Raw genomic sequence first — 16,234 nt, 5'->3', positions numbered from 1 at the left:
GTGGTTCTTTGGCCATGGAGGGTGCGCACAGATAGCCGTCCTTCTTCAGAGTCAGAGACTCATGGAATAGCCTGAACTGGAAGGGACCCACCAGAATCATCTAGTCCAACTCATTTGCAATGTCAGGAGAGATTTTGGGATGATTCACTCGATCCAGTCTATGAAATTTCACTGATTGAATAACTAATAATTTTCCTGACCCCTTTCTCATTGCCTCATGTTGTAGAGCTCTGTGTTGTCTGTGGAACAGAAACAATGATCATATTTCCTTCTGGATTACTGTATCATCAGTAAATGAAAGTAAAAAAAAAGGAAAATGAAACAAAACAAAACAAAACAAATATATCTTGGTCTGTAGTGAGTTGCATTATCAGTGATATGCAGAAGACGACAGGCATTTTATGACTTCTGAAAAACATCCAGACAACACTTTCCACACTGCATCCTTCAGCTCCTGGTTCCTCATGCTGTAGATGAGGGGGTTCATTGCTGGGGGCACCACCGAGTACAGAACTGCCAACAAAAGATTCAGGAATGAGGAGGACATGGAGGGGGGTTTCAGGTAGGAAAATGTGCCAGTGCTGATGAACAGGGAGACCACATCCAGGTGAGGGAGGCATGTGGAAAAGGCTTTGTGCCGGCCCTGCTGCAAGGGGATCCTCAGCACAGCCCTGAAGATCTGCACATAGGACAGCACAATAAAAAGAAAACACCCTGAAAGTGAACATGCAGTGGCCACAATAATCCCAATTTCCCGGATAGAGGCATCTGAACAGGAAAGCTTGAGGATCTGGGGAACTTCACAGAAGAACTGGTCCAGGGCATTGCCTTGGCAGAGGGGGAGGGAAAAGGTATTGGCAGTGTGGAGCAGAGCACTGAGAACACCACTGCCCCAGGCAGCTGCTCCCATGTAGACACAAGTTCTGCTGTCCATTATTGTCCCGTAGTGCAGGGGTTTGCAGATGGCAACGTAGCGGTCATAGGCCATGATGGTGAGAAGATAAAACTCTGCTAGGACAAAGACAACAAACATGAAGACCTGGGTAGCACAACCAAAGAAGGAAATGGCCGTGGTGTCCCAGAGGGAATTGGCCATGGCTTTGGGGACAGTGGTGGTAATAGTGCCCAGGTCGAGGAGGGCGAGGTTGAGGAGGAAGAAGTACATGGGGGTGTGGAGGCGGTGGTCGCAGGCTACGGCTGTGAGGATGAGGCCGTTGCCCAGGAGGGCAGCCAGGTAGATGCCCAGGAAGAGCCCGAAGTGCAGAAGCTGCAGCTCGCGTGTGTCTGCAAATGGCAGGAGGAGGAACTAGTTGGGGAAGCTGCTGTTGGACATTTGCTGGCTTTGGGTGTAGTAGCCTGTCCATTTAGAAATTTAAAGAGGAATGTTAGATGGTGTTTTCTGAGCAAAACATAAACCAAATTTCCCTGAAACCTTCTCAGCAAGACACACAGTCTTTTCCCTGTGAAAAATACATGCTACTGCTTAGAAAATATGTTTATTTTTTCATTTTTTTTTTTCCTAAGGGTACGATAATCATCAGGTTAATCCTCTGTGGGCTTCGGAAGGGTCAGTACTGCCCTACAGTATATAGTAAAGAATATCAGGGACTGATCCATTATAATCCTCCTTACTGTCCTTCATGGCAGCAAAATAGAAGCAGAGAATCCTGAGAGTGCCTTTCATTCAGGTAGTGCAGGCGTTGGTGTTCCCCGTGAAAAATCTCCCCCTAAGATGCCCTGGGGCTGTTGTGGAACTCTGAGCAGCCTGCCCCAGGTAGCAGCCTCTGGGCACCAGCAGGACCCTGCCCTGCCCTGCCCTGCCAGGGGGGCTTCTTCCACCCACAGCTTCTCCCCACAGCACCCTGGGCAGCTCCCCGGGCAGGCTGAATGCTGAGCTTGGCAGGCGGCAGAGGCCCTGCCCTGGCACACAGCCCCTGGGGCACAGCAGGGACCCTGCTCTGCACCACAGACCTGGCCACCCCTGCCTACACCCCAATTGCACAGCCTGCAGCCAGCCCTGCAAGAAAGAACCCTCATGTCCTGTCCCTCTGACAACTTGGCTGATAATCCCTGCTCTGGAGCTTGTCATTCATGCAGTAGAGAAAGTAGAGAGTCCTTCTGAAAGCTCCCAAAGGCTGTGAGATTTGCCAGCAAATCTGTAGATGGCACCAGGAACAACAGCTGCCTTGCCCTGCAGCCAGAGACTTACCCTGTTCAGGGCTGGGAAGATTTCTCCCGCAGTGAGCTCTCAGCAGCCCCCCTCCACACTGCCTTTAACATCTCCCTCCCTTCTCTCAGCCGCCCTTGTCCCCTGCAGGCAGTGCCCCCAGCCCTGCTGCGCTGTGCAGAGGAGCTGCTCCTGGGCAGAGCTGTCTCTGTGCAGCGCTGCCCGCTTGCCAGGAGCTCCCCTTGGGCCCAGGAGCCCGGCCCTGCTCAGCTGCAGAGGGAGCTCTTGCCCTGGGTCTCCAGGGGAATCCACTTTGAAACAGGCTGAAGCAGTCACTGATTTTGCTTCTCTGAGCGGGGAATGGACACTTACTTCCAGTGATGTCTTTTCCCCTAATTGAAAATAAGAGTTTGGCTTGAGAATCCTATTTTCTTGTCCCATTGTGAGACTGGACACCCACAAAGTGACAGGCAGGCTGCATCCCATCACTTCCAAGCACTTGTTGATACTCAGGGAGATGAAATTTTTCATAGAAACTGAAATCCCTCTGCCTACATAAGCTACACAGCCAATTGCTGGCCTGGAGGATCACCATATCATAGAATGCTTTGGGTCTGGAGGGACCTTAAAGACCATCTAGTTCCAACCCCCTGCCATGGGCAAGGGCACCTGCCACTAGACGTGGCTGCTCAAGGTCCCATCCACCCTGACCTCGAACACTACCAGGGGGGATGAGGCATCCACCACTTCTCTGAGCAACCTGTTCCTGTGACTCGCTTTTTTTTTTTTTTTTTAAACTGTTCCCCCTTTTCCTACTGCTACACTCCCTGATAAAGAGTCTCTCCCCATCTCCTGTTTATCTCCCCCTGTTCTCTTAAGGAGGGAGAAGGAGAGAGTGGCTGTGTGTGTGTGTAAAGTGTAATGCTGGTAAAAGGCATGTGCTATGAAGACAGCCTGTGGACTGCTGGGTAGTTTGCAGAAAAGAAGGCTGAAGGGCGACCTCGTTGCTCTCAATAACTTCCTTAGGAGGGGAAGTGGAGAGGAGGGTGCCAGTCTCTTCTCCCTGGTAACCAATGGCAGGACATGTGGGAGAGGCACAAAGCTGCATCAGGGGCTGTTCAGACTGGGCATTAGGAAAATATTCTGTACTGTGAGGGTGGACAGACACCGGAATGGGCTTTCTAGAGACCTGGTTGATGTTCCGTGACTGTCAGTGTTCAAGAGGCATTTGGATCATAGAAACATAGAATCAAAGAACGTCTTGGTGAGGAAGAGACCTTAAAGATCATCCAGTTCCAAGCCCCCTGCCATGGGCAGGGATGTCACTCACTAGATCAGGTTACCCGCTGCCTCAGCCAGCCTGGTCTCGAACACCTCCAGGGCTGGGGCATCCACAACCTCTCTGGGCAGTCTGCTCCTGTGCCTCACCACCCTCTGAGTGAAGAATTTCCTCCTAACCTCTAATCTAAATCTCCTCACTTTTAGTTTAAAACCATTCCCCCTCTGTCATTATCAGACTGAGCAAAGAGCCGCTCTCCATCCATCTTTTTTTTTTTTTTTTTTATGAGCTCCCTTTAAGTACCGAAAGGCCACAATGAGGTCAACCCAGAGCCTTTTCTTCTGTAGGCTGTACAGCCCCAGCTCTCTCAGCCTTTCTTCGTAGAAGAGATGCTGCAGCCTTCTGATCAATTTCACGGCTCTCTGGACCCACTAACAGATCAACATCCTACTTGTGCTGGGGGCCCCAAACGTGGACACAGTATTTCAATTGGGGCCTCACAAGAGCAGAATAGAGGGACACTATCACCACCCTTGACGTGATGGCCAGTCCTCTTTTGATGCATTGTTGTTAGGCATTGGAATGGGCTGCCCAGGGAAGTGGTTGAGTCACCATCCCTGGAGGTCTTTAAAAGACATTTAGATGTAGAGCTTAGTGATATGGTTTAGTGGAGGACTTGTTAGTGCTAGGTCATAGAATGGACTAGGTGATCTTGGAGGTCTCTTTCAACCTAAATGATTCTGAGATGCTGTGATAAAGAGTCTCTCCCCATCTTTCTACCATTTCTCTCCCCCTGTTCTGTTAATGTGGGGGAAGGAGAGAGTGTGTGGTGCTTGGCTACCTCCTGGGGGTAAGCCACAACATATCCAGGGACACAAACCTGACTGACAAGTGATAAAGGAGGCATTGGAGGGGGAGTGCTGGTAAAAGGGCATGTCCTATGAAGACAGCCTGTGGACTGTTGGGGAATCTGCAGAAACTTCCTTAGGAGGGGAAGCCGGTCTCCTCTCCCTGGTAGCCCAGGATGCTGCTGGCCTTCTGGGCTGAAAGCGCGCACTGTCGGCTCATGTCAAGCTTTTTGTCCACCAGAACCTCCAAGTCCTTCTCTGCAGGGCTGCTCTCAATGAATTCTTCACCCGGTCTGTACTCATGTTCAGGATTGCCCTGGCCCAGGTGCAGCAGAACGTCATTAAGTCCATATGGGCCCAAATCTCAACCTTGTCCAGATCCCTTTGGATGCCATCCCTTCCTTCTATTGTATCAAGTGCAACACTTAGCTTGGTGTCATCTGCAAATTAGCTGAGGGTGTACTCGATCCCACTGTTTATGTCATTGATAAAGATATTCAACAGTACTAGTCTCAGCACAGACCTCCTGAGGTGCACCACTTTTCACTGGCCTCCACTGTGCTCAAGAAAGGGGATATGGTGGGTACTCACCACGTGACAGCCGGTTGTTTTACCTGCATGACCATGTGGAGGACATGAGAAAATGGGATGGGAAATCTACCTTGACCCTAGAGGCACAGGTACATGAATTGCAAGGAAAAACAATTGCCAAAGGGGGGGTCCTTCTGAGAAAATTGCTGCTCCCGTTTCCAGCAGGCAGTCCCTGAGACACAGTAACAAATCTTATGACCAGGGCTAGAAGGGCTCTGCTTCCAGCCAGATGGAGGGAAGGGACAATCATGTTTATTGGACTGTGTGGAGTTGATGACCTGGAACATCAGACACAGAGGTGTATAAGACTGTAGTGGGCACTGGTGCAAAGTGTAGTGTGGACATTAAACAGCTGTCTGCCTTGACCCGGTCTCTCATGGGACCCTTCTGTTGTGGGGTTGCTGAGGGTTGAAGAACAGCAGGTGCTGATGGCTACCCCAGTGGTGCACCTGAGGCAGTATCGCAGTAACTGAGACTCCCCGATTCCCATCCATGAGCTGGTTCATCAAGTGGAGAGTCAAGGGGTGAACAGCAAGTCTCACTCACCCTTTAATAGTCCCATATGGCCAGTGGACTATCGTGGCCTGAATGAAGTCATGCCACTGCTGAGTGTTGCAATGCCGGACATGACAGAACTTCAATATGAACTAGAGTCAAAGGCAGCCAAGCGGTATGCCACAACTGATATCACTGATGTGTTTTTCTCCATCCCTTTGGCAGCAGCGTGCAGACCACAGCTTGCTTTCCCTTGAAGGGCTGTCCAGTCCACCTGGAATTGACTGTTCCAGGGGTGGAAACACAGCCCTACCATTTGCCATGGACTGATCCAGACTGCACTGAGCAGGGGGAAGCTCCGGAATACCTGCAGTATATTGATGAAAACATAGTGTGGGGTGACAGAGCAGCAGAAGATTTTGAGAAAACAAAGAGAATAATCCAAACCCTTCTGAAAACCAGTTTTGCCTTAAAACAAAACACAATCAAAGGACCTATACAGGAGAACCCATTTATTATACCTTTAGAGTACTTTTCCAAAAGTTATGCAGGAGAGATTGGATCACTTTTTTAAGAGCTCTGAAGGTTATAGTCAAGTCTTACTTAAGTCTGAACTGTATCTTTCCCTTCATTTTTTCATCTGAATTTAAGGTTTTGACCACCTCATTGAATATCTGCAGCTTTTGCAAGAGTTTTGAAGCTTGAAGTTATGGTGCCTGTATAGATTTTACTCTCCTTGTCTTTTTCATACCATGCTTTCAGGGTTCCTATCTGTTTCTCAGCATCCTGGGTTTGACCTGTACAGCAGGACAGATGACATTAGTAACCTTTGTTTTCATGGATCAGATCTCTTCCACTTCAATATTCAGGTTCTCTCGTTTCTTAGTATTTTTTCCTCTTAATCTATTTATTTTTTGGCTGTAGAAGATCTCACCTGTTTTGGCAATAATGTGCAATTCAGTCAGTTTTCTCTTGCCTTTTTGTCTTTCCTCTCCTTTCAGCCTTGCTGCACCTATGTCATATACAGAGATGGTTTTGTGCCCAGCAGGCACACACTCTGGCAGCCCAAGAGAGCTGAAGCTGCTGCAGCTCCATGTCCCTGGGTTCAACCTGAGCAAGGCAGAATGTGTACTCCTGGGAGGCACACACACAAGCCTCTCCGGCTGAGCAGGACAGAGACTCGTTAGTGGGAAATGTAAAGTGGTTGTGCATGTACGTGCATGTTTGTGTGTGTGTGTGCAAGGTGGATCCTTCCAGCAGCTGGGCTCAGACACTCAGCCTCCCCAGGACATGTCCCTGGCTCCCATTTTCTCCACTTGAGGGCACCTGAACAGGCCTTCTGACACCCTGGTTCTAGTCCAGTTGCTGCACTCCCCCCTATGTACACACACCATGTGTCCCTACAGCCCTTGGCAGCAACCCCCCTAATCCATATGGTGATGCAGAGAGCTGCTGCCAGTGACTCATCTGGATGGGTTTCCTGCCTGGACACCGGGGTGATGGTCCACCCAAGGCAGTCCTGGAAGGAGCTGGGACAAGATCTTGGTTCCACAGGAGCCTGTGACTTGGGTTTCCACCTGCCATTGTGTTTTGTGCTCTTCCGGCCTCATGGAGATGGGCCCTTGATGAACTGGGGGCTCTCCTGTGCTGGGCCTGGAAGCAGCCAGGGCAGGGCATGAACTGAATTACTCGTCCTGCCATCGCTTCCTTGGGCCTTCATTTTGTGTGCAGATGCACTTCTTATCAAACAGCCTAACACAATCCAGAAGGAACATAAACCTCTGGAGACATCTACTTGTGGAGGTCACATACATATGGAGGTGGTATTACATAAGATACGAGAGCGGAGAACTCAAATTACTCTTCAGAACTGCATCACGATTACGGGAAAAGCTGTGCTGTTGCACGGGCCATGGCTTCCTTCAGGGCCAGTATCACAACCTTATTTCTAAGACTGTAGATGAATGGGTTTAAGAATGGGTACAGGACAGTGTTCAGCAAAGCTACAATTCTGTTGGTCTCCAAAGAAACATGTCCTGAGGGATGTGCGTAGAGAACAATGCAGCTTCCATAGACAATGGCCAAGGTGGTGAGATGTGAAGAACATGTAGCAAAAGCTTTTTTCCTCCCAGAGGCTGCTGGCATTTGTAGAATACAGAAAAAGATGCTTGTGTAAGATGCCAGAGTTAAACACAAGGAAGACAGCACAATAAACAATATGAAAACTGAGTCTATTTTCCAAAGCAGGGTGACGTCAGAGCAGGAAAGTTGGAATAAGGGAGTGTTGTCACAAAAAAAATGCTCAATCTTGTTCAAACCACAGAAAGTGAGCTTTGAGAGCAGCACCAGGCGGGAACTCAAGAATGTGAAGCCCGTGACCCAAACAGCAGCAACCAGGCGGATGCAGAGCCGATGCTTCATGATGGCAGCATAGCGCAAAGGCTGGCAGATGGCAATGTAACGGTCAAAGGACATGACAACAAGGAGAGTGAACTCTGCAGCACCCAGGGCAAAATAGAAAGAGGACTGGGCAAAGCAGCCACCGACTGAGATTGTTCTCCTGCCAGAGCTCAGAATCACCAACAGTTTGGTGCTTGTGGAGGATGCAAACCAGATTTCCAAGAATGCCAGATTGCCAATGAAAAAGTACATGGGGGTTTGCAGGCGGTTATCCACACACACCAGGAAAATGATGGCTGCATTGCCCATCACTGTTGACAGGTACATGAGTAGAAGGAGCAGGCAGAGAAATAGCTGTAGCCTTTGATCAAGCCCTGAGAAGCCTGACAGGATGAATTCAGAAATGACAGTTCCATTGCCTGTTCCCATGCCCAATTTCCAATTACCCTGCTGAGGCAGGAACATGGCAAAACCAATATAAAATAATAAAATAATTTCATGGTCTGGACAGAAGGCTATCTCCTTCCTTCTCTCTTTCCTTGCTTGCAGGCTTCCTATACAACACACACACAGATTCCTTTGGACATTCCTCACACCCTGGCTTTTCTGTTTCACATATCTGGTAGAGCCCTCAGAGAATTTCTTGTCTTCTTTCCGCCTTTGTCCATCAGCCATAAACAATTCTTGCTACAAAAACACAAGGCTAAGAACGGATTGTTACTCTATTGTACTCCATTCCTGGGAAATCCCACTCAGAACAATTGCAAACATTCATCATACCGATGTTTCAAAAGGAAATCTCATCTTCTGTACAAAGATTTTCTATTATGTAGATTCTAAACCATCAGTTCAAATACGTACATTGAAAGTTATTCTCTCCTCTTCAGTACTTGCCTTTTTGGACTAGCAACATCTGGGGATCCCTTGCTTAATTTCAAAATAAGAAAATTTCAGGTACATCTTTTGTAATGCCCTGATTACTTCTATGTCATCTTCCCTTGTTTCTTTAGGAAAGAGGGAAAATGGGGACCAAGTGTAGCTTGCATTTTTTAGTACTCTTAATTAAGGCCAAAATTCATTATGGTCCCACCAGGTCAGTGGAAATGGATCTGTCACACAATCTCATCTGACCTCTTTCTGCGCCAAAATGCAGTTGTTTCCAAACAGTTGCTCTTCTCTCCTACTATCAAATGTTCTCACCTAAATGCCTTACTTTTCTGAGAGCTGGAAAAATCGTGTCATCTTCAAAAGCTTAAGGACAGTCCTTGCTGTACAAAGAGGAAGCACCTAAAACCAAAGAAACAAACAAAGAAAAACGCCAAATACTACTGTGTGGGTTTATATTTCAGTTGTCTAAAAGTCACATCCTTCAGGCTGAGCAATTTAACTTACTCCCATACTGTCAATGGTGAGAGACAGAAGAGCATCTGGAAGAGATTCCTCACCTTTATTTCTCATGGCAGCTCTAGGCTGGGATGACCCAGCCACGAGGGCTTTCTCTTGTCTCCATTGACTGTTGGGGGAGCCTCGGGAGAACAAGTTCTCACAGGCACCAGGAGTGAAGTAGATGAAACTCATTACTCAAGTCTCAAGTCTCTGATTATTTTTATTTTAGTAAATTATTCTCCTCTGTAAATCAAACTACTCCTCTAACAGGATAATAAAGAAAATTAAAACAAAAAACACAAGAGAAATTTATTTAATAAAGATGGAATTTTTCCCCTTCACCTTTCCCTATGTGTTTAGACATAGAAGGGATCAGAGCAGATGACTACAAAAAGAGAACACCTCCAAATGTAAAGGTGGAAGAGGAGATGATGGGTTAGAAGCAGTGAAGTGGTGTCTCTGTGGGCTGTATTGTCCCCTCAGAACCTGTCCCAGTGCAGAATGGGTGCATTTAGGCAGTAAAATGGGAAGCTCAGAAACAGGGAGTACTCCATGTTTGCATGGACATTTCAGCCTGGGACTTGGGCTGCTCTTAGACCCCAAGTGCCCCTCCTTGCTCTTTGCCTCTAGACTGGCAAAGGGAAATCTCTGCACTGGCTTCATCTGGAAAATTTGTTGAGATTAACCCATTAGCTGTAATTGTTTTAGCAAAAGCTCAAGCCCAGTCACCAACAGCAATATGTTGTGGTTTAGCCCTGACAATCAGCTAAGCCCTGAGGGGATCTGATCAAAGACCATTTCCCATGCAATGAGGTAAAATAAGAATGGGAGGCAGTGATAGGAAACAAGTCTGGTGAGTCACATCAGTCACAGAATCACAAAAACAGAAAGATTTGGGGTTGAAAGGACCTTAAAGATCATTTATTTCCAATTGCCCTGTCATAGGAAGGGACAACTTCCACTAGACCAGGTTGCTCAAAGCCCCATCCAGCCTGGCCTTGATGAATTCCAGGGGTAGGGCACCCACAGCTCCTCTGATCAATCAGTTCTAGTGCCTCACCACCCTCAGAGAAAATAATTTCTTCTGAATATCCAATCTAAATCTACCCTCTTTTAGTTTAAAAGCTACCTCTGCTTTGACTGGAAATGCAGGCTGGGGAGACCCACTGGGCACAGCTGTTTGTGCTGCTGCTGCTAAGGACCAGAGATATGGATCCCGATCTGTCTCAGGAGCCTCACACTGAAATGTAGGTGCACGGGGTTCACATCCAAGCCTGATACATGAACTCCTTATCCTGGTGGTGATACTCAGGGACGAGGAGCACTCTTTTGTCAGCACTCTGGGAGGCAGTGCACAGCAGCTGTCCCGGTCCCTGTCTTTTCTACCTCCTGCAGCCACTGTCAATGAGGGACAGTCACCTTAAAGGCCTATGTCATGCTCTTCTGATCCATGCAGAGGTTTCAGATACCCAAAGGCACCAGAAATGTCCCCAGAAACCATTGTCCAGGCTATCCCATCCATTTTTATTCACAGACTCTCATCTGCATGGTACCTCTCCTCCAACTGGACTCCACCCATCCCAGATAATTGCATTGCCATAGAAGGTCTCGGTGGGCTGCATCAGCTCACTGCTTTGGAAACTTGTTTGTCCATGTTTCATTTCGGCCACTGTCCATGGTGGGGATGGAGAGAAGCTCCTTTCCTCTTCTTGCCTCCCACCTGGCCGCTTCATCTGGATGAAACTTCAGCTGATGAGCTGCAGGCCAGAGAAAAGTCTTGTGTCTCCAGAGAAAGATTCTCATCAGCCAAAGAGTTCATCCAGCAAAGATCTGCATGGGTTGTGTTTGTTGAAATTTGGGAAACAGAGTACTGAAATTGTGCTCTCCAGTGGGCTAAAGCAGCCCTGTGTTTCAATTGTCCTCTCTCCATGGAGGAAGGATTTTGCCAGCTGGCACTGAGCAAACTATTCTATATTTTAAGTGTACTCCTTGATGTTATAGCAAGAAATAGATATATAATTAAAAGCATTACATACGTTTATATATCTAAAAGATTTCCTTGGTTTTATCACATTCTTTAAAGTTCGTCATCAGATAAGGGAAGAGCTACCGATGCCATCTACGTGGACTTGTGTAAGGCTTTTGATATGGTCTCCTACAACATACTCCATTAAACTGGAGGAATGCTCCTTTGGTGGACTGACTGTTAGAGGGAGAAAAGAACTGAATAAATGGCCTCATCCAAAGAGTTATATTCAATGTTTTAATAATCAAGCGGAAACCAGTAAGGAGTGGTATCACTTAAGGGTTCATGCAGGGACCTACTATTAATACCATCATTACCGACATGGAGAGTGAGATTGAGTACACCCTCAACAAGTTTTCAGTTGACACCAGGCTGAGTGGTGCAGCTGACATGCAAGTGGGAAGGAATGCCATCCACAGGGACCTAGACACACTTGACAAGTTTACTCATGAGAAACTCCTGATATTCAGCAAGGCCAAGTACAAGGTGCTACACCTAGGAAACGGAAAGCCCCATTCTCCATATAAATTTGGGGATGAATAGATTGTGAGACTGCTTGCTGAGAGGGAGTTGTATTGGTGTACTCCAAATGAGGAAAATCTGGCTATCAGCTGGCAGTGTGCACTTGCAGCCCAGAAAGCGAACATCATCCATTGCATGAGAAGAAGAGAGACCAGCAGGTCGAGGGGGGTGATTGCTTTATTTGTCTCTTTCCTAGAGAGTCCCCACCAGCAGTGCTGCATCCAGTTCTGGGATCCCCAATGCAAAAAAAAAAAGACATAGAGCTGTTAGGGTGGCTGAAGAGGAAGGCAATGAAAATGATCAGAGAGCTGGAAGATTTCCCATGCAAAGAAAAGCTGAGAGAGTTGGGGTTGTTTAACCTAGTGAAGAGAAGGTGCCAGGGAGGCCTTATTGCTTCCTTATTGCTGCCTTTTCATACAATCACAGAATGGCTTGGTTTGGAAGGGGTCTCATCTAGTTCCAATCCCCCTGCAATAGGAAAGGATGCTACCCACTAGATTAGGTTGCCCAGGGCCTCATCTAACCTCGTCTTGAACACCTCTACGAACAAGGCACCCACAACCTCTCTGGGCAACCTGTTACAGTGCCTCACCACCCTCTGAGGGGAGAATTTCCTCCTAACCTCTAATCTAAATTTCCCCTCTTTTAGTTTGAAACCATTCCCCTTTGTCATGTCATTATCCAATTGACCAAAGAGTTGCTCCCCATCTTTTTTATAAGACCCCTTCAAGTACTGAAATTTGCAATGAGTTCCCCCCAGAGCCTTATGAGGGTCTGTAGTGACAAGACAAGGTGTCATGCTTTTGAGCTGTAAAAGCTGATTTAGATTGGATATAAGGAGATATTTTTACAGTGAGAGTAGTTAGACATTAGAACGTTTCCCAGAGAAGCTGTGGATTCCCCATCACTGGAAGTGTTCAAAGTCAGGTTGGAAGGGGCTTTGAACAACGTGATGTAGTGACAGATGCCCCTGCCCATGACAGAGGGATTGGAGTAGATGATCTTAGAGTCCTGTTCCAGCACAAACCTTTCCAAGATTCTTTCATTCTTTGATTCTATTATTCCATGATCTAGTCATTGCTTGGAGTTTCAGAGAGTCCAAAGTTTCCGTTTCTGTATGTAGACTAGAAGCATATTTAGGAAACTCCTGAACTTTATTTTTGCATAATCTTTCATGTCTACAGACTAGGGAAAACAAAAAACAAACAAACAAAAAAAATGGTTATAAGTTGCGGGAGATGAGCTTCATTGGGTACATCATGGAACTAGCAAACACTTAAGAAAGCGTGCTTTATTGATTATTAAGATTTCTCATACTTTGTTTTAGTTTGCTTGCAATTAAGAGTCATACTTCTCTACCTGTGTGCAGCCTGTTCTCTAAGGAAAGCAGGAGGGAGTTGGGACAGGGAACTACAAGGTGCAACTGCAGACTTGAGTGGAGAAGTCTGATGTGAGGAGAAGTGATGCAAGTCCTAGGGGATCAATGAGAGAAATGGGGCGAGACTGGGAGGAGAGGAGCAAGGTTGTCTGTACAGTATCAAACTTCTCCTACCTGTCCAGACCTCCTTAAGAGACTCTGTGTCTTAAGAAAGGCTTTCTGTGCCTTAATAAGCCCCAAGGTGTAGTTGCTGCCAAGTTTATCAACATCAGCTCCTGAGAGGAGACTGATGAAATCTCTCAGAAAGCCAAAGTCAGAAGCCAAACCCAAAGTCCTTCAAAGCATTGATTGGTCCTGCTGAGGGCCATTACTGACAAAGCCCCATGGACTCCTTAGGGCAGGTAATTGGAGGCCATGATTACAGGTAGGCCAAGGCTCTGTGCAGGCGGCTCTGAGGCTGAGAAAATGCTGGCTTTGTTTCATCAAGCAGAAAGGCCAAGCCTTGCTTGCAGCTCTGGACAGAGAGGTCCCGTCCCTCATGTGGGGCTCTGGGCTCTTCCTCAGGCAGTGGGATGTGGGGTATGCAGTGACAAGTGAAAGACAGTGGTGTGACATCCCCTGGCCTCTGTCAGGAGTTGCAAAGAGGAGATGAGGCCCCAGTTGTATCATCTCGTTAAAAAACAATGTCTCTTCCTAGGCCTTGATGGCAGAGAGACCTGCCATCGCCCAGGGGACAAGACCTTGGCTTTCTTGGCTATGTCTAGCCTTGCCAGTGCCCTTGTCCATTGCCACCACTGGCTGTCCTATGCTGTCCCACACCTTTCCCTTTTTCCCTGTAGGCTACAAACATCCATCTTGCTTTCCTACCTGGCACTCACATGGGAATTGCTGTGCCTTTATTGACGTCTGTATCCTCTCCAGCTGTGCCCTGAAGCACAAACACATGGACTGATTACAGATTCCTTCCAGGTGTCCTCTGACACAATATTGCACAATCCTTCCACTCACTTATCTTCCCTCTCACATCCACCCCCCATCACCAAAGCTTCCCTTTGAAGCAGGTTTTCATTCACATGCTGTTTCCTGTAAACAAGGAAAGTTCCAACATCTCAGAAACCACCTTCACACAGGGTTCCACACCCATCAGCCTTCCTGGGGTCTGTCAGCTGACCAGACGGAAGGAACATCACCATGATCTTCCAGGCCATGCGTCCTTCCTGCTGACCTTTCAGCTCCTCAGAAAGACACAACTAAGCCACATGCCTGCTGCTCCCCAGTCATGTACTCAGGCACAAGAGACTTGACAACCCACAGTCAAGGCCACTATTTCATGGGCATTTCAGGTACTTGGGCAGAGGGCATCACACAAGCACCATGCCAGCCAGGTGCCTTCTGCTGGCCTGTGAGAGATGCTGGTAAATGTGAGCCTAAAAGCCCACCTGCCAGCCAGGAGTCAAGGGCTGACCTGGCAGCTACTTCAGAAAGATGGGATCTCCCACTCCCATGCACCTTCTCATGGCCTTTCAGCTTCTCTGGTGGACAGGATAAACCTATGTGCAAGGTCTATTAGGTACAAGGGCAGGAGTGACTTTGAAATAGATTTACACTCTTTGCATGTCAGTGGATCCCCAGTTCCTTATGACAGCTAACATGACACCCCCATAGAGCAGCCATGCGCCTGGAGGTGGCCTATCAGGTCCTCAGGCAGAAGTGCCCCGACACCCACCTGCACAGCCATGGGCCTCCTGCTGCCTTCTGAGGTCCTGAGGAACAGCTGATGTCAGCAGAGCATCCCCACCCATCTCTTCCTTGAGTCCTATGACCTGACCAGATCCATGTCACCTCACCTGCCTCCTCCAAGACCAAGTGATTGCTGCAGGACATCCTAAGCCCTTCCCAGCCTCATGGGGCCAAAACCCATCACTTACATGATAGGAGTGTGGGAATGAGAGATTTGAGGATTAGTTGTTCAAGTTAGAGTTTAGGGATTAGATCTTGCCTTCCAGGTTTAGGGACTGGGTAGAGTCTTAGAGGGAGAGTTGGGTGTTCTGCTTTGGGTACCCAGCCAGGGTTTAGGGTAGCATCTAAATTTTTGGTTAGGAATGTATTAAATGCTTTTTTATGGCATGGGGGTTGTTGTTAAGGCTGGCAATTTAATGCTAGGGATTAAGGTATATGGATTAGCGAGAACGATAGGTTAAAAATAATGGAAACAGGTGATGTGGATGGGGCTGGACTTCAAAGTAGGATTTGAGGCTGGAGATTAGAGAAGTGGAGGCCTTCAATCCACTTTTCAGGTTCCTGGTTAGAAATATAGCCAGGACATAACATGAATATTTTCGCGGTGAGTGTTGCAGAAGCATCAGCCTTACCTGAACCCTTCTCACCTCTTCAAAATCTTTCCTTCTGTTAGCCAAGACTCTCTTCTCTTCCCCAGGTCACCCATGTTTATTCTTCTGGCTTTCCCCTGACCTCCCCAAATGTGTCACCCTGTCAGGTGACCTCGCAGCCAGCATCCACAGGGCCACAAGGAGCTGTTGTGCTCTGGAGGCATCCTCTCTCCCTCCTCTCCCCCCCACCCCCAATTAGCACCAGGTGCAGGGGATGCCCTGCACAATCCCTCAGGTACTCTGCCTGCCAACCAGCTCCTGCTTCAGAAGGCCTCCCACATGTCCAGACTCATTCTTCCTCATGCACCCTTTAGCAACTCCAGGGCATCCTGAAGAAAATGGCCACTCTGGTGTGGAAAAATTATTAAAGAACTGAAAATATATTTTCGGAACAAGTTGAGAACTCTACAGAGAAGTTGTTGCTGTGAAAGTCATAATGCCTAGCATTCCTTTATTCAGCTGTTTTCCTGCAGGACCATACCGCCATGACAAGTCCATCCCTTTGCAATATCCATGAGAGCAGCTTTGGGAGAAGAGCTGAGCCTTCAGGCACTGCCCTCAGCAGATCCCCTTTTATGCTGCAGATGCTGGTACGGAGCCAGCTGTGTTAGAGAAGTGCCCCTGGCCTGTCCCTGCCTGTGGACACAGGACTGCCCTACAGCAGCATGGTGAGCAAGTGACGAGAGCAATCAGTCCTCACAGTAAAACAAGGGCTCTGAAGGAGAGCGTGGGAGGTGAAAGAGGGCGACTTA

General features: G+C 47.8%; 2 protein-coding genes across 2 annotated transcripts; both read right to left on the bottom strand.

Annotated features, from left to right (window-relative positions):
• Positions 1-370: 370 nt before the first annotated feature.
• LOC136788457 (olfactory receptor 14C36-like) lies at positions 371-1,642 on the bottom strand. Its single transcript, XM_066987002.1, has 2 exons — positions 1,633-1,642; positions 371-1,284 (listed from the first exon to the last, which is right to left on the bottom strand). The coding sequence occupies exons 1-2, from the start codon at positions 1,640-1,642 to the stop codon at positions 371-373; spliced, it is 924 nt and encodes a 307-aa protein (XP_066843103.1).
• Positions 1,643-7,261: 5,619 nt separating this feature from the next.
• LOC125181602 (olfactory receptor 6E1-like) lies at positions 7,262-9,486 on the bottom strand. Its single transcript, XM_048056454.2, has one exon. It carries the CDS (start codon positions 8,453-8,455, stop codon positions 7,262-7,264), a length of 1,194 nt encoding a protein of 397 aa, XP_047912411.2. The 5' UTR covers positions 8,456-9,486.
• Positions 9,487-16,234: the final 6,748 nt, after the last annotated feature.

Source organism: Anser cygnoides, chromosome 37 (genome assembly GCF_040182565.1).
Source record: "Anser cygnoides isolate HZ-2024a breed goose chromosome 37, Taihu_goose_T2T_genome, whole genome shotgun sequence".
Classification (NCBI taxonomy): Eukaryota; Metazoa; Chordata; class Aves; order Anseriformes; family Anatidae; genus Anser; species Anser cygnoides.
This window is presented reverse-complemented; position numbering and strand designations above follow the sequence as displayed.

What these genes read in the sequence shown, in the direction of transcription:
- LOC125181602 (XM_048056454.2), bottom strand. Translation starts at nt 8,455, where the DNA reads ATGGCTGATGGACAAAGGCGGAAAGAAGACAAGAAATTCTCTGAGGGC.